At 41.5% G+C, this 23,748-nt stretch overlaps 1 protein-coding gene across 2 annotated transcripts in view; it reads right to left on the bottom strand.

Annotated features, from left to right (window-relative positions):
• Nucleotides 1-23,352, bottom strand: part of SYTL2 (synaptotagmin like 2) — a 58,973-nt gene extending 35,621 nt beyond the window's left edge. Inside the window, exons 1-2 of one of the 2 annotated variants that reach the window (XM_067315486.1) lie at nt 23,208-23,352; nt 10,737-11,177 (exon numbers count right to left, since the gene is read on the bottom strand). In XM_067315486.1, coding sequence (XP_067171587.1) covers nt 10,737-10,837 — 101 coding nt within the window. In that variant the 5' untranslated portion in view covers nt 10,838-11,177; nt 23,208-23,352. Of the gene's footprint in view, nt 1-10,736; nt 11,178-15,820; nt 15,846-23,207 lie in introns of those variants that run through there. The other variant, XM_067315559.1, reaches the window with a different exon arrangement.
• Between the last annotated feature and the right edge of the window lie 396 nt (nt 23,353-23,748).

Genomic DNA, 23,748 nt, shown 5'->3' with positions numbered 1-23,748 from the left:
AGATTCAGCCTCTCAGTAGACACGACCACACTCTCACGTGGCCGCGCCAAACGGGTACGTTCTCTTCTTCTGCAACTTGCTTTAGCCTCCTCCAAATGCTGACACTTCCTACAGCACAGGATCTCTGATCTGTTCCACTGCTCTGCTCTGGAAGTGCTTAGAGATTTTTTTTAAGGCTGCCTCAGCATGTTATTTCCATCCTCCGACCTTTTACTCTCCTTAATTATGGCAGACTACAATGACACAGCTGGGAAGGAGATAGCATCAACCCTATGTCAGCTACCATAACTCCTTAAAAATATGTTTTGTTCTAAGCCTCTCCCGCTGAAAGAGCCCTGGAGAAGCCTCCAGTAACTACAGATCTTGACTTCTTGCCCCTGAAGGCTGGTCCTCCAAGGTTACGGTTGAGATGAGCTAGCAGGGCAGCATAAGAAATCTGTGCCAAAATTAAGACCAGGGTTGTCTTGGGGCTCAGAAGATGCGTTTTCAGGCTGTTTATATGGCACTACTTTCACACACACCCCTCAAAGTGCTCTGGACTGATGGTGCCATACTTTCTATAGGTTACCCAAAAGTCTTTATGTGAACACATGGCACATGAGTAGACAGTATCACGCAGAGAAAATAGCAAAAGATTGTACAGTTTATTAATCTACAGGTTTCCATCACAAGCACTGCAGCTATTTTAAATACTGTGAAGCAAGTTTGCAAGAGTTTAAACTCAGGCTTCAGGGTCACCCCGCTTTTATGAATCACACTTTATGGAACAAAGAGCTGCTGTGTGCAGTTTGGGAGGTTGTTTTCTTTCCTTATTAGGGCACATAACTCAGACATCTGCCTAACATATGGCCTGGAGACCAACCTACAGACCAGGAAAGTTAATACAGAGATTTGGAGAGAGACTTAACAATCAAAAATTAAGTCAAACTTCACCTGCCTTCTCCATTCATGACTCCTCCTTCAGCAAACAAGCTAATAACACAGCCCAAGGGAGAAAGAAAGGCAATTCTACAAGTTACTCGGAGGCTTTAAGGCTAACTACGGTCCACATTGCTATCTGATGGTGCTATCTTCTAAAGGCCTGATGGCCAAGGAAGTCAATGCCAGTTTTATATTGCTCACAAGTTGAGAAGAATCTTCTAGTCCAATCAAGCAGCTATGGTCATAGTCCTTTTATTTCAGGTCGTAGATTTGATCCTTAGATTTTACCAGTCTAGTACAGACAACCATTGAGAGCTAGGACAGGACACTATGAGCAGGTCCTAGCCCCCAGGCTAAGAAAGGCCACTCTCCCCTGTCCCTCAACCCCTCCTTCATCCTTGCGTGGCAAGAAATGAAAAGGCTTATTTGAATGCATTGGCTACCAGGACTTGAATACTTAAACTTCTCTTCCAAAGCAGCTGTCAGCAGTCAGTCCTTCCTAGGTGTGAAACAAGCTCTCTGTCTTGAATCAGCTACGGGGAGTTGAGGTTGCCAAGAGCTGAGGTCATCACTGGCATTTTTGGTGCCAAGATTCAACGGTCCATAGCAGTACTGGACAACTTAGAATTTAGCCCTCCCTCCTGCTTATAGCCCTGTGCTTCTCCAAGAGCCAAAATACACTCTTTTCATCTGCTGCAGGTCCTCCAAGTTGGAGAGAGAACACAGTAGGAGCTTCCCTCTACCCTTAAGCAAATTCATTACCCAGCTGTGAGCCAACTCCTCACTACTCATCCAGTTTATGAACACAGCCAGCAGGAATAGTGATTAATATGACATGCAAGAACTTTTACACAGCTGATTGCCTCTCCCTTTCGCCTGCTTTCCCATGTGTTATTTGCCTTCTTAGAACAGATATTCCTTAAGGCTAGGGACTGGCTTTTCAGCTATTTGCACAGCCCCCAGGCCAGCAGAGCTCTGACCCCAGCTAGTGCTTCAGGGCAACATGAATCAATGCCAAGGGAGGTTCTCTAGTGGGAAGGTCCTGAGTCACAGGAGAAGTATTCAATGCCCTCACCTTGTTTGATTCAGCCCTTTTACCCTAGATACTGCTAATTCTTTCTGCCTTTGTATTTGAATGAAACTAGGGTGTGGTAGGAGACCTTTGCAAGTCAGCTCAACAGATCAATAGATTGCTGGTAGAAGCAGCTGGTTCAGACCACAAGGATCACAACCTCTCAGCTAAGTCAGACTGTTTACCTGCTGTCCAATCCTCAGATCTGCTACTGATAAACACAGCATAAGCAGGATAGAGAGAGGCATGAATGTGTCATGGCTCGAGACTCTTATTAAATGGCTCTCATTAAGTGCTCTTAATAATGACTCTCATTAAATTAACCCTTGGCCAATGCAGCTGTCATTTTTGCTGGAAGTGAATGTCAAACACCTGGCTCCCACTCCTGCTTGCTGGCTATGGAAGCTAGCATACCTCAACTCCACCAGCTCAGCAGGCCTTCTAGAATTCAACAGATAATTAAGCTTGCTAACATAGGTAGAAATTAGGTCTACACTTACCCAGTACTTTCTTTACAAGTGACCAGTCTGGCTGATAGAGCTCATACTTTAAGAAGTGACAGAAGTTCACTGAGGCTGACTTGCAAACTGCTTCTTTTGCCCTCTCTTCTCACCTTGACAGTCTGATCACTTGACCTTTGTCAGCTTGACTTACACCTCTTCTCCTCAAGAGAAGTATTTAGCTTCTTTTGAGGAGCTAAGAGCAACATAAACTTTATAGCTGTTCCCAGGCACAAATAAAAAGAGGCAGATTTCCATTATCAGAAAGACACTAAGCTATTAGCTCTAGCTCTTTTGTTTTGCAAAAACAGCTGCTGAGATTAAATGTGAATCTTTACAGTGCTATTTGAATTCTCAAGCTCTGCTTTGAGCAGGCATCAGCAGAAGTACCAAACTGATTGAACTGTGTGGCCAAGTTTCACTGCTCTGCATTAGATTTAGATTGTGGTTTACCTTGAAAGGCATGGTGCAGAAGCCATCAGACTGTAGCCATTATTTTCCACTGCTGCTTATGCCTCCCAGCATTGCAGCGCTGTAACAGGACTAGATGCCAACAGCGGGTTCTGCGCCGGCTCTCTCAGTAAACAGAACGGCTAGCCAAGCTATGATTACGTTATTTGCTTTTGGCGACAAACGAACTAGTAGGCATCCAGCTTAAGATTCAGATTGCAGGCTCAGTTTGCAAAGTTTGCAATTAGGAAAAACGCAATCATGGCTTTACATATGAAGTAAGCATTTATTCTGGAGTCCCTGAGTGGCCTGTTAAAATGCCAGTTACCCTGGGCTGCAGTTTTCAAAGTGAAACAGCCTGAAGTTATAATAAAGCTAGTGCTTGTTTCTTCTAGAGCAACGTTAAATTCAAGAAAGTGAGGGTGCACAGTTAAAAAACTGACTCTAAAATCCTCTTTTTAAATAAGCCTGGAGTTCTCCCTTTACTTAATATGCTGTTTCCAATACGTCTCAGTGAAGCATTTTTGATGTGGAGAAGACAAACGTTTCACCTAAGTACGTGCAGTATCACATTGAAGATGCATGCAAAACAACCGTGAGGCACTGTGCAGGCAAACAAACAAAAAACCTACACATATCAACTGGGCCATGGCTCCTCACCCCTGCAAGGTCTGATAGCCAGCTAAATCACATGGTATCACAGCAAGGCACAAAATCTGCTCTCTGATCTAACCAGTCCGTGTAAACCTTTCTATCAGCAAACCCACAACAGCTTATCTTGTGCTTTGTAGGCGGGTATGATAGCTCCCTGCATGTGAAGGCAAAGTGATACTGGCTTCTGTTTCTTTTTTCTTTTCTTTTTTTTTCTTTCTTAATAATAGTATCTAGCAATACATACCTGTATCTAACATTGTTCAGCTGCACCTCCTCAGTGTCTCTTAATTCCTTCCCTTTACCCCCTTATTCAAAGCTCTTATTATAAACCACCACAGAATTAGCAAGATGACAGTCAACAACTTAGTAACTTTTCATTCGCTTATTCCTCAATCAACAGCTTAAACTGAGCTTTTCAGACAGGAGAGTCTGTGCAGTGCCGGCGCATGCTGGGACTTCTTGTAGCAAATTAAGAACAACTTAAATCAAGATCCATGTTTGGCTGAAAGAGACAGGATTTATTAGTGTCTCAAGTACCCAATTCTAAACACAAAAAAACCCCCACCTTAGTGGCTGGTGGCAAAATGAAGACTTTTTTAAAGCCCGATACAGCCACCATATCTATAAATGCACTTCAAAAACTTCTCTCCTGCAAATGAAATGCCAAATAGGAGGAGAAGAGTGAAGGAGAGAGACTTTTGAGGAGTTTATCCTCACTTCTGTTTACTGCAAGCACAACAAAACCCAAACCAGCATAAGGGAGACAAAGGATGTAGGTTCTGGATCACCTTCCAGACACCAACAAGCAAGATAAAGTTTCTGTAGTACCGCAATAATGCAAAAACAGGAGTAAAAGGAATTAGGAGGTGGCATTATAACTGTCAGACATGCCGATTCAATTTTTTCCCTCTATGAGATTGGGAAAAAACGATAAAAGTTTTACAAGGCAAAAGGAGTAACTGTTTAAACATCAAACTCTGTATGAACAATGTTTCTTTAGTCTGCACATATCTAAATCAGGCATAGGAAAAAATGTCTCTGTTCTGGTACTTGTTTGAGAACTACACCCAAAAGATTTATAAAGGGCCACTGGGGATACGTTGAGTTGGGGATATGGATAGCTACGTACATACATGAGATTCAAAAATCTTACCATCTTACTGTTTGATTGGTATAAGCAATAAAGCCATTTAAACTGGTTGAGGGTTTTAGTAGGAAGAATAAAGCAGACCAATGGGATTATGTAACCTCTCCCCATCCCTGTCATCAGTCCGGTCAGCAACATCCCTTCTAATCCCTGCCTTTGGGGTCTCTTTGGATAGTGAGTTTTTGAGTAGGTAAAAGTAGCCAAGGTCATGAGGAAAAAAAGTCAGTACAGTTCTGTTTGTTGTCCTGTATATTCTTCCTTTTTGCCCCTGTCCTGAGGTGTTTGATTTATTAGTAAACCTAACTCAGTTAGCATCTTGCTTTTGGATCCTTGGAGAACTAACTACGCTGCAGCCAGCATGATCCCTCACGACAAATCAGACAGTGACGTTTTTTCCGACGTGGAAAGGGAAGATACGGACAAATTCAGGCCTGAAGTATCAGAATGACTGAATTACACACTTGTAGGTGTAAGACAAGTCAACTGAACCACAATCCCAACTTCTGTGCTGAGCAAGTGCCCATGAAACACACTGGCCAAATTAACCCTGCTGCATATCATTTCCTTGTATATCATCTCCTCATAGAAGATTGCCATATTTGGGGCAGACAGATATGTTATCCTCTTATTTCCTTTAAATTCTATACACATCTCATCCTGAAGATGGAATCATTCATTTTTATATGCTTTTCTACTACTACACCTGCAGGCAGACTTATCTTCCTATTACTAATTGAAGCTTATTTCAAGCTTGAGAGTGCATTTTACAAGTAATATATTATATATCATGTAATTAGATATTCCTCTGACAGACACAGAACATATAAGTTTACTTGGGCATTTCTTACCTAGTGGAAGCATAATTTTAGTACATTCATGAAACCTGTAGCTTGACTGTTGAGGTTACAGCGTACAGGAGGTAGGCATCTGTCAAGGTCTGCCAGCCTTCACAGTTTCCACTAACTTCAACTGTTTTCGTTTCTATCATAGCCTTGCAGTGTTTGGTTTCTCTGTTTGTTTTAAAGGATTTGCATAGAGGTTCCCAATGGCCTCCCATCCCTCTTCATATATAACCAAAACAAACCTGCCAAGGAGAAAAACAAAAGCCTTTGCAACGAAGGAACAGCTCCTCTGAGACAATACACCTTTGGTATCAGAGTCAGCCTGGGAGAGCAGCGCAAGGTGACTTGAATCCAAGAAGGGTAGGTTGCTAGAAAGATGTGCTTTCTGTCACAGGATCTGCCCAAACACAAAGACACCAGCGCTCTACAGGCATTAAAAGCAGGCAGATGAAGCATAAAAACAGCCCTGATCGAGTGACAGCCCACAGGATGTACACAAACAGCTGTAAATGAGCAGAAGAGCCTGCATCACAGCTTTATTCACACCACCAGCAAGGGCACTTCTAAGAAGCTGACGCTGTGTTACAGAGTAGGTTGCATTTTAGGATTTCAAGCTACCTACAATATCAAGACTAATTTGTTCTGAAGACAAAGGTTTCATTTTGGCCCTCAGGCATAGAATATATAGTCTCAGGCATGAGCATGAATTGTACTGCCATAGAGGGACCTTATAAAAGTACGTTTTCTACTGTAGGGAGAACCATACTTGGTGAGGAAATACTAAATTTAAAGGTTAAAAAGCCGTATTAGCTCTCAGTTTTTCCCTAAATGCATTCTTCTGCCACACAAAATAGTCAAACTCCACCCTGCTTCACTAGCTGTTCCCAACAAGCACTGTCAAGTCAAATAATCCATCCACTACTACTAGATTAGCTAACAATCAATGGTGGGAAGACGCGGTATCAGCCCAGTTCCCAGTACGGCTCAAAGCCATGCCTGTTACCAAGCCTGAGTCCTAAAAATACAAGAATTTAATAAGCTGCAAAGGGAGGTGGTTTTTTTGTTTTTTTGTTTGTGTGTTTGTTTTTTGTTTTTTTTTTTAATCAGTTCCAGAAGAACTGTAGGCTTTATTTTATTATTAGCTTCACTTGCTTATTTCTAGGCTAATTTGAATAAAAAAACCACCAAGACCTAAGTATGACACCAGTCCTCCCAGAGGAACCTCAGAATCGCGTTGCTAGAGGGGATGCTCTGACAGAATTTTAACACATCCTTAGCTCCAAATTTAGAGAAGTCAATATTATTGTCCTGATGGGCTTGATCCAGAGCCCAAGCAGGCTTTCCAAAAAGTTGCAATTCAGATCAGAATGGACAGCACACAGCCTAAGAGATGTAAATTAATTACATGCACAAGCTGTTGTTCTGTGTACTGGTCAGGACAGAAGGAGAGAGCACGTACAAACACACTGTGTTTTCGCCTTGCCTGTAGGCCATGCACATCTTGCTATTTTTTCATTCGTTTATAGATACCCATACTTTAATCATGAAGCTGTGCATATGTACCAAGAGATTTATAAGAAAAAGGAGTGGAGAACTTCTGGAATAAACATATTTGCAGAAGTTCAGCTTTAAAGAGTTTCTAGGTATTGCATGGCCAAGAGGACAAACAATCCTTCAAAATCATGAAGCTAATGTAATTGGTGCATAACTACCAGTCTATGCAGACACTAAAAAAACAGTTCTGAGGTATGTACTGCCCAATTCATTCGGGTGGATGCCAGCTCAGGTACTGAGGACACACTGAAGATTTCTACATTTGGAAGATAAAGCCTGGAGCAGAGTAGGAAAAATGGGTACTTTTTTTCAGGAAACAGAGGGTTAGCTTTGACAGCACCTCTAACACAGAAGCTCTGAACTCTTACATGTTCAATCAGCCCTTTAAACTTGAATTGGCATCCATGTTCAAAAGCACCTCCACCAAGAACACTGCCTCTGTTATGCATCTCCCATAACGGTTACATTTAACAGGAAAGCATTTCATGAAGATTTATGGATGTGTTTGGATGACAGTCATCGAATGCCATATTGACATTGCAATGGTTAGACCAGTTCCCCCAGTGTCCACATTCAGCTCACTCCAACACCCCAAATACCTCCCGTCCTAAAAAAACCAAAACATGCTTCCTTCTGACACAGTCTACAACATAAGGAACACTGCCTTGTGAAGTGACTATGGTATTTGCTAAAGCTGACTGGGGGAAAGAAAAAACAAACCTATTTACACAAGGGTTTTTAACAACAGCCCACTCCCACTGAACATCGTAGGAAAGTTCAGTGTACATAACACCCAGCAGAATCAGACCCCTTTCCCTGAAGCTTTCCGAGATATGTAGCGCCACACCAACATATGTATTAAAGGGGTTTGGCACATGGCAGTCACCACCCACCACACAAACAACCCTGCATCAGAATTTCCCTATCGTTAGCCTTCTTCAATTTACAGAGCAAGCAAACAATCGTGAGCACGGCCCACGACAGCATTTCCAAGAGGTTCTGCTGGGAAGGGGAGGCCCGGTAGCCACAGCGGGGAACCCTGCCACAGAGGCAACCACAACAGTTTTCTGCCTCAGACATGCTGGTGCCAGGGGCAAGCCACTGCCACCACAGAAGAGTCTCCCAACCACAATCCAGAACTTCAGACACAGGCGTATTTCTGTCCCATGTTATTGTCACCAGAAGGGGCCCTGAACTGTGGTGATTCTGAACTATGAAACTGTAAGAAGAGTTAGGGGCTACGGTAAAGCTGCTGCCAGGAAATTCAGTTACGTGCTTAGACCATTCACTTGTTTGATGCCTAAAACCAAGCTGGAGCGGGGTATATCAGTGACTCCCGGACAGGAACAAGGATGCTAGCAAAAAAAATTAGCAACATGATGAGAAACAGCTTCTAGTTTTGACGAGCTTTCACCCAGCTCTTCGTTTTATGCCATTAACCGCCTTCCCAGCAGCACTGCCATTCGGGGCTGGCAACTTCTCCTGGGGAAATGAAGCAGAGAGAGGTATCTTCTTGTCCCAAGAAAAAGAAGGATGCAATGTCTTTTCATTTCCCTGCATCACACCCTCTTGTAATCTGAGATTTCTTCATCTCCCTGTTGCCTGCAAGAAGAAAATGTCAATATCCCCTTTCCTTTCGGGGATGGAGCTGGGCAGAGGTCACAGGGGGAGCAGATGCACTGTTCCCGAAACCATCAGCCTCATTCAGAGGAGCACAAGAGGAGCAGCAGGAGGAGCTGAACGCCTGTTACAGCACTCAAAAAATGAGAGTGAAAGCAGACAGCCTAAAGAGGCTGCATGGGCCAGTCTAACAGGCAGCGTTTTACTGTGGATGAGCAGCAGTGGGAGCTGTCAGCAGAGAAGGGATCTCCTCAGGTGATCTGTAAAATTCCACCAGGAAGTTGCTCAAAGAGGAGTCTGTAGTGTTACCAGTTTGTCCGTGCTCCAGGAACGCGACACACGGATTCCACAGATGGAACAGATTATTTCAACACCCTTCAAACCTCAGAATTTCTTTCTAGCAGGAAAAAGATCACATTAAAAAGACTTCCATTATATGCACATACAAATAACACCTTGTCAGGGTGTGATGTTTGGATGATGACATTCAGCCCCAGTTCTTGGAATCTTCCAGGTCTGCAACGCTGTAATACTCAAACTAAATAGTTATATCACTTTGGCTGGAGATATAATTCAGGTAATTTTTTTTTAATATATATTATATAAAAAGCAAGTTCAACATGTCCTATCTACACCGAAAAATCAGTTGCATATATAAGCTTCCAACTTCTCAAAAGTCAGTATATTCAGAAACCAGAAGAGAGATGTTATTGTAGAAACAAGCATGCTGATTATAGGATATACAACCTGCAGTCCTTTGCATTTTCCACCACACCCTCTTGAACTAGAATTACAAATGGCAAAAAATCAAAATTATGCAGACAAAAAAACTTGTCCACAGCACTTTTCAGACCACCACTAACAGCTGGATTTGCTGTGCCAGGGAGTATTTCTTTCCCCAGATGCTATTTTCAAATTCATGTCTACAATTACTTTTCTTGAGCACTTTCAGACCTGGCACTGCTGTTTCTACTGCTTTTCCTCACATCTCAGGGTACCTGCATTACTTCAAGCCATTCCAGAATTAAAGCTCATATTTCTGTATCTACAGTAGAGACAAGAAAATTTTGACCTGTCAGCATCTAAGGATACTTTTTCATTCTTCTGCCATTTCTCATTCTGGGATAATTTCCTTCACACGAGGAAAAAGACAGACTGCTAAAATCCTCAGTCTTGACCAGTTACCTATCTATAACAGCTGAAGCCACAATTAAGCTGCTATTTGTACTGGTGCAGGGGACCTACCCAAAGTCAAGTCACCTGGGCAATGCTGCTTTCAATCATACATCTATAATAACAGCAATTACCCTAACAGTAGCTCTAGGAAAACCTCCCAGCATAGAAAACATTCCAAATACAACTTTCCAAACAACTATTTGCTCCTTCTTTGACACCACAGGGAAGACAGAGAGCAGTATTCTGCATTAACCAGGGACTGCAAGGACTCCTGTCAGCATGGAGTATAGTGTTTGTATCTCATCTGGCTCCAGCTCCAATGCTCCACATATTTCAGGCAACTTCTTCACTCAGACATATCACTGGCTGCACCTACACTGACATTTTGGTCTGGGGCACTAGTGCTCTTTCTAAAAACAAATCCCCCAGTCACCCCCACTTACTACACATTGCTTCAGTTTTCAGAGGTTTTGATGCTTGCAGACTAAGCCCTTTTCTGAGGAAACTAAGCCAGAAGCTCTGTTCAGATGCACACCGAGCATGCTTGGACTCTTACGGGGTTGTAAGGGTCCAAATCAGCAGCTAGCCTTTTGGACAGTATTGAACCATTAGAAAGGTATGGATGTTCCATCCAGGGACTACACTAAATCTAGCCCAGGGTAAAAAACTCCAAACTATATGTAGTGTGGAATATGAGGGCCCCAGGAACAACTGTTTTAATCTTCTCCCATGATCTGAATAACTTGGTATACCACATGTGTACATCTTCCCTGAACAGCCGAGGGTGCTCGATCCCTTACCTGACTCTCTCTTCTTCAGCTCTTTTAAGCTCTGCATCCCGTTGCAGCACCTTCATTATTGCCTCTTGCTCTTCCTCTGTTAGGAAGCTTAGGTCGATCATCTTGGAAGGGCAGGGGGGAAGAGTCCAGGAAAATCTTAAATCCTGCTGAGGAGGATAGTCCTGTAGTCCCTTTTAAAGGTATAGAAGAACAGAAGTCTTCTTCAGCAAGCACTGAGAAACCTGGACAAGGTTACAGTCAGTGGTATAAAGAACCCCAAATTTTGCTTTCTTGCGGTAGAGTATGTGCATGCTTCCCTAAATAAGAGGCTTTTGATAAGGTGTTGCATTCCTGCTTGCCATTTCAGTGATGTCCTCTGAGCTTGTCCTCTCAGCTCTGCTTCCTGGAGTAACAGTTCACTGACCCAGCATATTCAGTGTTTAGGAGCAGCCAAAACATCCCCTAAAAAAAAAAAAGAAAAAAAAGGAGATGAAGAACAAGCTCTAATATCAGGGATCAGGGAAGTAGATTATGTATGCATTTTTTTAAATTAAAAGAAACAAGTTTTTCACTGAGATTAAACTACTTTGTGAAGTTCAAATGGTCACTTCAAGTCAAACCTGTTTTACAGGCTTCTTGAACAAAGTGGTCATGAAAATATATTCCTGCCCAATACAGTGACTCACACCCTAAAAGACAGAATCAAGTGTCATTCAAGTGCAAAATTTAAAAATAAATGATAACTGCATTTTAGGTTTTCCTTTAAGTCAGCAGAACAATTTGGAGGAGGGAGGGAAGGAAATCAAGAACATCTACCATGCAACCATGTAAAGTTAAAAATGTCTACTCACAGGCACTGAGATTATATTCAAAAGTACACAAGAAATCTGTGTCTGTGGTTATCATATGTAAAAGACAAAAGCCAGGTATCTCTGAAGAAAAGTTCATTGTTGCTTGCAAAGATTTTTAATGCAAAGAGGCAGATAGAGTGAGGCAGCCCAACATGAAGCTATTTCCACCTGTGGTGTTCACCTTCTGCCAGTGTAGACTTGGACCATGTTTCTGAACTCTCTTCACAAGGGCTTGAAGTTGGGTTTTGTTTATTTAAACAAAGATTGCCCTCAAAAACACATTTGGGCTAAAAATCATGAGCTTGCCATGCTGGTTTACTTAGCATTTGCACATTTCTAGGACGCCAGCTTTGACTAGTCACCAGCTAAAGAGAACAAAAGGATCATCCCATGAGTACAAGCCATTGAACTTTTGGACCCAACTCCACTCCTACAAAATTGCATGCCTTGCCCTCCACACCTGTCTTCCCACTCTAAGTCTTCAAAGGCTCCTTTCCCCTTCCAGATCAGAAAGGCAGCAGTCATCACTAACCCCGGAGGAAAAATCCTAAGGAAGTTTGCAGAACCCTGCCAAATGCAACATGTTCTGGCAACGAGATGGGAGGAGACTGGGAATGTATTAGAGGAATTTACATGCTCTAATCCGAGACTTAGGGAGTGTGTCCTCAACTGGTGCAATGACTCTTTCTGCAGGACTTTGTCTATTTGTAACAAAAACATTTATCACTTCTAAGAGCTTCTTGTATTCTACTTCAAACTGCACCAGCTTTAAGAGATTATTTTCCTCAGACACTTATTCACAGCATTTTACCACTGATAATGTATAATTATGACATGAATATGATCCCATATAGGCCCTAATCACCATCATATGGAACATAAAAGCAAAACAATTTCTATAGCAGCATCTTGAGTTTGTGGAATCAGAAGTCATGCAGTCACATGAAGGCTTATTGCTTTATTCAAATCAACCTGCATCTATGAATAATAATTTCAAACACTGTTTTGCCTCTATTTTATAGACCATGGTTCCAGACAGCCAAAAAAAAAAAAAAAAAAAAACCTCAGAGGAGGACGGAAAGTCAGCTGGGTCTACACTAGAGTCTCTGTTAGTGACTCAGAGTAATCGCACCATGAATGTAACAAAGCCCAAGAAGAAAAAAGAAATAGCATGAATTTAATAAAGAAGAATCCCTAGTGTCAAACCTGGTGGGAAACAGAAGAGAAGCAGACCATCTTTTTGGCCATTTCTCTTCATTAGGCAGCTATCACCATGACCTTTTAGATTTGTGTGTGTCTACTCCAGGTCCTTGCGGTACAACATTACCATCTGGCTGCCTCTACAGCAGGGATCTCATGAGCGCTGTTCATGCAACTAGTCTTTGTGCTTGCCTCTGCGGCCACAAAATCTGGAAACAGCTCAACCAGGAGATTAAAACAATATATTGGCACTGCCACTACTCAAAGGGAAGTTTTCATCTCTAAAGATAACAGCATTTCTTACAGATGGGGAAGGTATCTCCAGTCAGGTTAATGCATATCTCTTAAAAACACAAACAAACTTCTGAATGTGATTATGTTCAGCTGTCATATTTATCTTCTCCATGATCTTCAAAGAAATTTTGTTCCATGTAGTTTTTGTAGCAGCCAATACTTTAAACAACCTATCTGTAACTTTGGTCTTTTAAAACAAATTTAGAAAATGGCAGTTTATCCCACAATTATACAGAAGTAAAAAGTGCTTACTGTAGAGCCACCAACAAACATAAAAATTCTGAATTTTTTTGAGAATCCAGCACGTGAGTTCTTCAGTTTATAAACAGATATGGATGTCAGTTTTGACTGCCATGTGTGGAAACACTCTTCCTAGCATCTCAGTCTGCTTCTGCAGTATTAATTCAAAGCCCTGCACATTGACTGACTGGCAGGTGCACGTCTGCCAATAGGCACCAAAAATTATGTTGCAACCACAAAACCTGAACAGCTCTAAACTGGAATCGTCAAGGTTTTCGTCTTGTCCATCAGGCAAGTTTCTTGCCTCAGGTAAATCAAGTCTGTAAGAAAGTTGTTGTAGGATTGACATCTTACGATGTCTTTTCCTTTGTTTTTAAAAGAAGGCCGAGAGAGGAGTGTTATATTTGTCTCACAGTTTAAATTGAAGATCTAAAAGAAATAGCTGGACAGCATTCACAAAACAAGCTGCAGGCTTCATCCACATCTCACAGTATTCAAATTAATAAAAATAATGGAAGCAGAACTTCAGTCCTCCCCAACCGAGTAACACCTTGCAAGGGCTGATTGTCCACACAGGTCTCTGGAAGGCCAAAGCAAGATGCCCTTCTATTAAACATCAATGATATCATCATTCAATAGAGCAATTTCTGCAAAAAAGTTCAAACTCCCGCTTTGTTTTTAGGCAGGTGCAAGATACCACCTGCCCTAACAGGCTCTCAACCAAACCCTTCCTGGCAGACATCATACAATATTGTTCCATGACTAAACATTAGTTTCACAGAGGTCTTTTTGCTAAGTGTAACATGCTTCCTATGTCTGGCTTAACTGGATCTCATTCTCCTCCCAACACTTCAGAGGAGACTCCTGTGTGAATTCTGTTCCACTAATCCACTTGCATTTATCCTGTATTCAGATTTACATGGCATTCTCTTAGTTGTTTTTTTCTCTTACCCTAGTTTATGACCAAAAACCTAACCAGGATTAAGTAGCGCAGCTGAGACCCTTCTAGGTTCCTTGGTAAAGCGAACAACGTGATGCTTCAGTTAAGGCATGTCCGAGTACTTGAAAAAGTGGCCCCGATCTCACTGGATAAGCAGTTAAAAGAAACTAGCAATAATCAGATTTTTTCTTCTTTAATGTGTCATCCATATAGTGCAAACTCTGTATCACATTTCACTATGATAAGAAATCTTTAGTCATTGGCACCATACCAGTCAAAAATGAAACTACAGTAGATTTTAGTCTCCGCACAAACAACAAGAAAGCCTCTTTCTGTACTTGGCCAAGCTTGTAAGAGCTGCTGATAAACATTAGTGCAAGACCAGCATTCTGCAAAGGATTGCAAACACTGATTCCAAGTACAGAAGGTGAAAACTGCTGGCTGAAAGGACAGTATTTGTTATAGATCTAAGGCCAAATTTCAAAAATCAATACCCTCCCTCACTCCAAATCCCCCTCACCCCCAATTTTAATTCATTTGCTTTCCTTTTTTGACAAATAGTTTTTCTTAAAGTTTGTATACATGCCAAAAAGAACCAGGAGGTCTCAACATTTCTTTTGGAACTACTTTAAGTTCAATGGGAAGTTTTCCTTTTCAGGAAAAGTTTTGAGACCTTAAGTGTCAAATAAGACTTAAAGATCCACATTGACTAATCCAGACTGACTAAATCATGAAAATGGATAGAAATACCATACTGACTGGTTCCTGGGGAAAACCTGTCACCTTATGTTGCAGAGTAACATTTGTGAGTCTTGGGATATTTGTCACAAATTTTTTCTTAAACCTTAAATTCAAATAAAGCTACATGAAAAACTTCCCTTTCATAAAAGTTTTCTCATCCTTGTTATAAATAGAAGTCTGAAATTATGTTTTATGTAATTCATGCATCAAAGTTTCTACGGTTTGGCAATAAAAGAAACAAAAAGGAGGCTTGAAACGGGAGTTTTTTTCCACTCAAAAGCCACTCACAACTCCCAAGTGCTTTAGGACCAGCTATCATCCAAACCATTTTTCTCACAAAATTTCTCAAAACCTACATGGGCAGTTATACGTCTTAATTCATTTAATTTAAACTTCAGATTTTTCTACAACATAATCAAGTCATAAAAAACCCACCTTGTTCACAGACGATATTGTTTGCTCTACACAGAGCTCTGTTTTCCCCCCCTACTGCCTTCTCCCAAATACAAAAAGGGAATCGTAATTGTAATACTGTGTGTTCCAAACATTAAGAGGTACCATGTTATAAGGTACCATAATCACAGCTTAGATTTTTAAGCTTTTATTCAGTGCATACATATGGGATGTAATGAGGGAGAGGCAAGAGGCTGGAGGAGTTTGGCATGACTGACGGATTAAGTTCAACAGCAAGATCAGAAACTGAACAGCAAAACCCGACAGTCAGTTGCTCCATCCAAGCCAGCTAGGCTTCCTTTTACATACATCAGCCCAGTAATGCCCTAAATTTACAATGCAAAATTATTTTTCAAGTGCTCCTTGTACAGTAGAGCTAAGCTTACCAGAGCTTTGTTCAGACGAGTCTTTCTCCCAGCCAATGCCTTCTAACAAGAGGAAGGAGGTCACAGCTGGTCCTACACTTTTGACTGGTTTTGCATCCGTGTCTGTGCCAACTCCTTCCAATTGAACGAACGATTACCCTGCAGGCCTGGCTGATGAGCAGCTCTCATCTGTGTACGTCATCATCCCATAAAACATTCAATTACAAGTAACCCATAGGCTCTTATAAATAAGAGGGTTTGGTTTTATGCATTTGAAAGCTACACATTTTCCTAACATTACTCCTTCAGTATGTGCTACAACATATCAGCACTAGCAGCCAGGATGAGTTGGAAGTCAAGACCTAAGGCAACAGGAAGCTGAGGAAGACAGATAAATAGAAGTGTGCGATATAACAGTTTGCCTCTGCTGAGAAACTCATTATTCTCAGAAAAGAGGTAACTAAGTTTGTCCGTAACACCCATGCCTAGGAAGTAATAATCTTTTTTTTTTGGAAGCGAGGAAGCCAAGTGAGAACTTCAGGTGTAATGAAAGCTTTACAGAATTGGCACCTGTCACTCTGGGAGGTCCAATTAGGCATTACCAGTGCCCCTGACAAGGAGAGGGACAAGCTACAGCCCTACAGACACTGCCTACTTCTCCAAACAAGTTTTATTCTCCACTGAAATTTATGCAATACAATTACAGGAAACTCAGCACTGTCCCAAGCTTACAGAATATAATTTCTGTATAAATACATGAGAGGCAAAGCTCATGAAGGGAAGAGAGCTAATTAAGCTAAATGCCAGTGTTGGCAAAGGCACAAATAGTCTAAGCCAGCCACAAATACATGTGCAGAAGATCAGAAGACAGAGGAAATGTAACAGACTGCAGTTTGAGAAAGGGAGACAGAAGTAGAGAAATTCTTATTTATCTGGTTGTGAACAGCAGGGTGGTTGTAGAACAGGGACCATTGCAGAAATGGGGGATATTTATGATGAGGCAACACTGAAATTGCTCTTACAAACACAGAAATGCTTTGTTTTATTCCAGTAATAACCTACATGCTTTCCTATGCAATATTAACAATACAGTTAAGGGAATTTAAGGGAAATCATAGTACCAGATAGCTGCTGAAAACAGCCACAATGGAGAGAAAAAAAATGATGCACAACAAGCCTTATTCTTGTTCACTGGTACCAACTTGATCCCTGTTGTTTTTAACCTGTAAAATAGCTGCAATCTTAAAATATTCTTACTGACAGCATTATATAATGATCTTCAGTCAGCTGAAAGAGAAGGTTTAACATTATGAATTGGAATATTTCAGAGCATTTGACATTAAGATCTGTTGGTTTTAAGGGAAATGAAGCTAGAGTAGTTCAAGTGTTTTAGAAAAATTCCACCCTTCTCCAGGAACATCTGCTTTGCGGGTCATACGGATTTTAGTTTTAGTGATTTAGTTTTACTGCTGTTTGATAAGAAATTAAGACTTTCACAACTTTGAGACTAAACAGGCAAGTGTACTGTTTTTAGAGGGCAAAAAGTTAATAACTAGGAGAAGAAAATGAAAGTTAACAACTGAAAATTGGAGGAGGAAAGAATAATTTGTTTTGATTTTGGTATAATCCCTCTAATGAAGTTTGGCAGCTTGCCATTTCTTTCACAGGGCTTGGATATTACTTGGCAGCAGTTCCCAAGAATGTCAGTCTCTACACCCACTACGGTGCACAATCATTAGGTGAGTGGTTTTAAAAGGATATGGTCTCAGGAAAAAAGATGTTCATAAATTAAAGAGAAACACACCTAAAAAAGGAGATCATAACTGTACTTTTCCCTGTGACCATTCTTTGTCAGACTAACTACAGGCTTAATGATATTTATTTTACATTGGCATAGGCATAAAACTACGCAAGAAACTATTTAATTCTATACTTAGCAACTTCAAGATTTCTTTAAGAATAAAGATTCCAGCAAGATATCATCATCAATAACAGCATATCTCATTATATATTCTGAGGCTCTCCGATCCTTAATGAATTTCCTTGCACATAATACCATCAGCACCTGCAGATTATTTGAATTAATAATACAGCTCATTTGCAAGAACTTGATTCTTCTAGTCACTAACTTTTTTTAAATCAGCAGCCACAATATGGAGAATATATTCCCAGGACAAGGGACTTGAAATCCAAAGTTGAAGATGGCTCAGTCCCCTGGATCTCTGAAGGCAGAGCACTGTCTGTTGTTCTCACCTCCCCTTACAGAGGAAAGGGACTCCCTCCAAAAGCTTCAGAAAGCGGTCGGCTCACAAGACTCAAGCTTCCACTGCAACTTCCTCCTTCTTCATGTCAGCATTGACATTAGAGCTACACAGGGTCCAGCTTAAGAGGGTGTTTTTATGTCTTATTTTGAAAACAGATTTAAATAAAACCTCGTAACATTTAAGAGAGTTTGGAAGCAGTCTCATTCTAGTCTGAGGTGTGGGGTTCCCTACACTAGGCCAACGAGCGTAGTTTCTTGACACAGGTCAAACAAAACAAAACAAACATAAAAACCCTCATATGCACTAGGGAAGCCCAATATTTTTTCCACAAAGGAAAACCAAACCAAAACAAAAGAAAGTCAAAAGACTAAAGCGGCTTTGTTGGAGTTGTGGGATGTGTTTTCTATATTAATTCCCTTGATATGGATGGTCAAAGAATAGCACTGTGGAACTGATAAAAGAACTGCTATTAAATGTGTTGCTCTTCGGTTTCCACAAATTTTAGCCTTAAGTAAATCATAAAGATACAATGTTCCCAATATAGAGGCATTTACAAGTTCCAGATATTGGAGACTTCAGCAGAATTACTCTACTTCCTTGCTTCCTTGCTCTGCTAATATTAGCAAGTACTCGGGTCCTTTTCATCAAGGACTCTGTTCTGGAAATTGCACCACTCAAGAATGAAAGCGTGCAAAACAGTGCAGCTAATTAACAAGTGATCCCTATCAGCAGCTACTGGGAAGTGAGACACTTCCTGCATCTCTGTTTTTATATATAAGATTATGTAGTTGAGAATACTGAGCAGCAGTTTACACAGTCACAGTGTAGTCCAAACTGTTTGCTAATACAGTCGTCTTCCTCACAAGTGGACTTTACTAAGGGGTTAGCAGTGTTACACGCTCGGATACAAGAAAATTCTTGTTACAAATAACAAACATAGATTTGTGTTCGAATACCCACTTAAACTAATGCTCGTTCAGTAGAACTGATAGTAGGATATTTTGTACAGCAGCTTCAATCTTGGAAACTTCTTAAGCAGACAGTGCAAAAGGTTCACTACAAAGCCTGTCCACATGACTTTTACAATGATTTTACCCCGTTACTATGAGAACCCAGTAGTCAGTATTTGTTGCATCCTTGTGACTTTAAGAGTCCCCTCCCCTCTCTCCTCCTCTGAGTTGATATAATCAGCTTTGGAAGTGCCTCGTTGAGCCAGGACAGCCACTATCCCTGCAGCACAGATTTTCCCCTCACCATACTTGTAAAACCAGGAACCCTAGGGCTGACAGGCTGCCTCACTTACGCATCACTTTTAGAACTGTCTTACAGCAGCATCAGCCAACTGCTCAGGTCGCAGGTGGCAGCACACTTCCTCTGCAGCAGGATTCACAATACAGCTTTGTGATACAGGCTGAGCGCAAAACTACAACATCGGGGGGATTTTTCATCATCTTTGCTGCCCCTGAGGGAGGCCCTTCATCTCACAGCTTCGCCAGAGTGGCTTTGCTTTTAGCCCAACACGAAATTGGGATCATGCAGAACATTGGCTAGTGGCCGCTCCACATTCTCAGACATGATTAACTGCGTAGCAAGCAGCTGTGGGAAGCAAAATCATCCCTTATTCACCTAAATCACCCTATTTAATTTGTTACTGCAGGCCCCCTACTTTTCCACTGTGGCCACTAACCTTGTTATTGTAACTACAGCTCTGCTTAACTGATGACTACAGAGCCAGCAAATGAACCAAGCCCTTTGGCCGTCCTTTCTCACGAGATGACTGACCACAGGCCTTGGACACTCACTCCTGTACGCTGTTTAGAATAAAATTACCCCACCTAATAAGTGATGTAATCTGAAGACTACCAAAAAAGTTTGCAACAATTAATCCAGTCCTGGCTACAGTAACTGAGGCACACGCCTACCTGAAAACACTAATTTACACAGAATCCAATTACCAGCAGAAATCAGGTGCCAGAAGAGAAAGAATATTCTTTAGGAGTCCTGCAGTCGTAGAAGCAATAAGTGAGTTCAGGAGGAAACTGGGAAAAAGAGCACTTTGGTTTACAGAGAAGTCAAAATCAAAATGCTTAAGAAAAAACCTAGCCCATAGTCTGCAAATAGAATACAGTCAGAATTAGGTCTCATCTCAGTGATCAAAATTAACTTCAGTTTTGCAATGAAGTTTTTCTTTTTTTTTTCTTAATACATACATTAAAAAAGCCTACTTTAGCTCCCTATCAAGAGGAAGATCACTCATCCTTCAGTGCTCAATGATATTTTGCTGGATGTCCTTCATAACATAGATATTTTACCTGCTAGCAGGCTCATTCTGGCCAGGAAGCTCAGCAAGCAGCATCATCAGGCCTCCTTAATTGTGATATTAAATTGCAAGAATAACAGGAAGTCTATCAGCCACGAAAACTTCACTCACAAGATTGTTTGCACTACTGGGCTGGGCTATATCGTGCAAAACCCAGTCTTCCCCCTGACTGGCACATGTTTCATTGAATCCAGATCCAAACAGAGCAATTGGGCACCTAAATACAAGGTAGCTGGCTCCAGGCACAGAGCTGGCCCTGGGATGCAAGAAACCTGGAAGGGTATGGAGACAGCTAAACCCCCTTGTTACACTGAGTGAAGTGAGGAGCAGGGAACAGCCAGTTTCAATAGCAGCCTACAGTTGCACTGGATGAGGTGTAACGTCAAACTGCGCTGTACAAACAGCATTTGCCATATGAAGTCTGCTGAATAGCAGGGGAATGGGAAGAAGGAGGGAACGGAAGGTTGCAATTGAAATCGTTTCTCACACACAGGCACCAAAATCAGGAGTTTGGAGGTGGTGAGGCTAGGGTTCATAGTATAGTGCCTGTCCCTGAACACAGCTATTTAACTTTTCAGGAGTGGCTCATTCTTTAAGAAGATAGCTATGCAAAGTATTAGCTCATTTTTGCGTAGAGGCTACAGCACACACCCAGAACGTGGATGAAACAAGAGCCCCCAGAAACCTCTTTAGTCCAGGAGGATTCAAACTCACCTCACCTCACCTTATCCACCTAAGCAGCAGTCTCAGAAGGTTTCACTTGGGTTACTCCTAACCTCTCCTAAAGCTGTACCACCAAGGATTAAGCCACCCATCTCAGACCGATTATTAGTTTGAGGTTATCTCACAGCCTTGCAAAGCAGAAACAAGAACCCAGCTCTACCCTCTCTCAGTCATGTCGCCGTGTTGCAACTCAAGATCCCTCTCCTTAGCTTCCTTCTGTCCGGGCAGCCCTGCACTCCTGGCTACACGTTAGTCCAGGTCTAGTAGGGATGACAGGGCAGAGGGAACAGGAAGAGTATTCCCAGGTTATTTATTTTTAATTCAGGTCTCTTAATTTCCAGACAAGTATTCTAATCTCTATGAAACAAGACAAATTTAATGGCATTTCCACTTACATAAAGTATACAAGGCTTCAAAAATAAAAGCAACACAACTCAAAGTGCTACAGACTCATCTGTGCACCTAGGTGGGATACAGGCGACCTGCAAACTTGGCTCAGCAAAGGCAGTGACAGTTTTGTGTGGTCAGGACCAGAAGATTAAGGGTTCACTTCTTAGGGCTGTTTGATAGATTTCTGTCTAGGACGGAGAGACATACATCTTGGTAAGGTGCCTACAGTGCAATTACATGGCTTTTCTGGATATCACCCTTAATTCTTCCTAACTGATGTGCTATTTTCAAGGCTATTTTTTGAAGCACATGGCCCATTTAAATTTAATAGAGCAGAAGAGCATGGGGGGAGCTTTTAAGATCTAAAAGCTGATAGTCTAAAACCATTTCCAATACAGGAATTCTAGAATACCCTGACCTACTGCTGGAGCTCCAGTTACATGGCTGAGGTTACATAGTCTTACTCTAGTCCATCCTGCCTGTACAGCAGTAAATCACTGCCAACTTACCAGCCAGTCAAAATCAGGTTCTTAATAACACTGGGCTGACAATTTCATCTAAGTTTACCATTATGCAGTTCGATCCTTTTGTAGAACAAAAGCATCTAGTAATGACTCTAGGATGTTGTTCTGCTAGTTACTCCGCAAATAAGCATCCCCTAGGTTCTTACCCTTGAGAGAGAGAGAGAGAGAGAGAGAGAGAGAGAGAAGAGTATACATATAAGGTAAGGTATACATATATGTGTGTATATGTATATGCACATGCACACACACACACACACACATATATATATATGAATACAGAATTTCCTTGATTGGGAGAGAGGAGGAAAAGAAGAATTTACATTTATAGAATTTATCCTACAGAGGAAAAGAAGTATAACTAGCTGGAGGAAAAGAATTTTTGTCAAGTAGTTTGTTCATTCAGTGCAAACGCACAGGGTACTGAGCAGGATTTAGTTCAAGAGTAGTTTGGCATGATCATCCAGTAAAAGAGCTATAAAATAAGGAGGAGGGGAAGTACTCATTTCCATTCCCCCCCACCCACTATATCTCTTTCCATTGACACTCTCAATGCAGTAAACAGAGTCAGGTTACATATAGCAAGGAAACCTTATACAATGAAGTAAGAATCTAGCACAGCCAGTTGCTGTGCCCAGGTGAATCTGAATGACTCCCTACCACAAGAATGAAGCACGAAAAGGTCTGCTAAAAATCAGTCATAAGTTACTTAATGCGCCAATCAGCCAAAGAACTGGAGACTGCTAATGCAGCAAACACTACATCATCTGCTTGACATACAGCAGTATTTCAATGTTCTAGCATTGGAAGACTGAACTTAGGAACTTCCTTAAATTGACTTGTTCAAGTTAAATAAGCTGACCTTAAATGCAACATCTGGTGGACTTTAAGCACAAGAAGGTTGCCTATTGCTTTCAGCAGTTATCTGTTAGTCAGCCACCTCAGATGAAGAGCGCTTGCTGTGCAGAACAACAAATTCTTTATTATACTGCAGAAGAAGTCACTATTAAATGAACTGAAGATTGACTCCCATAGAACAGAACCATCACTTCTAATTAGAGAAAAATAAAATTAACTTTTTTTTCCTACTGAACAACTAAGAATCACTTTTAAGCTTCCCTGCAAAAAATGTTTTCTTAGTAGCTTTGTTTGTGCAAAGTCAGTTTTATATAAAAGGAAGTATTTGGTACCTTTACTCTATTCAGCACTGGCAAAGCAGATTCCTTTCTGTCCGAGTGCAGGAAACTCAATACAGGGCAGAAAACAATCCCTTTGACTTCAGCCCACTGTTCAGCTTCCTGGTTAATCTTTGTTGCTAGATGCAACAGTTAATACTCCGCCTTCTGCGCCAGCATCAAAGTTTTTCTCCAGCTACTACACTGGAGCAGCACTGCTGCCTGGGAACCCGGCAAGTGCCTCCTCCAGGGTTCACCGCGTCTCCTTCAGGACGTAGATCTGTCCATGGTCTCCGCCTGGTGCCTTCGAGGAAAGAAAAAATCACTTCTCTAACACTGGTTTTGGGGGGTAATGGGTGATTCAGCAGCGCTGTTTAGTCTGGCCTTTGTCAGCACTGGAGGACAAGAACACGATGACCCGTTTCACTGAAGTTTAAAAGCCTGACAGTGAAACCGATAATACACTAGTTTGGAGCGCAAGAGATGCTGGAGGAATATTTCCTTAACGTGAGACAGGTCCAAAGACAGTTTCAAAAAATTCAAGGATATGCTTCGT

The sequence above is a fragment of the Apteryx mantelli genome, chromosome 1, assembly GCF_036417845.1.
Source record: "Apteryx mantelli isolate bAptMan1 chromosome 1, bAptMan1.hap1, whole genome shotgun sequence".
Classification (NCBI taxonomy): Eukaryota; Metazoa; Chordata; class Aves; order Apterygiformes; family Apterygidae; genus Apteryx; species Apteryx mantelli.
The sequence above is the reverse complement of the archived record's forward strand: the minus strand, read 5'-3'. Positions and strand labels throughout refer to the sequence as shown.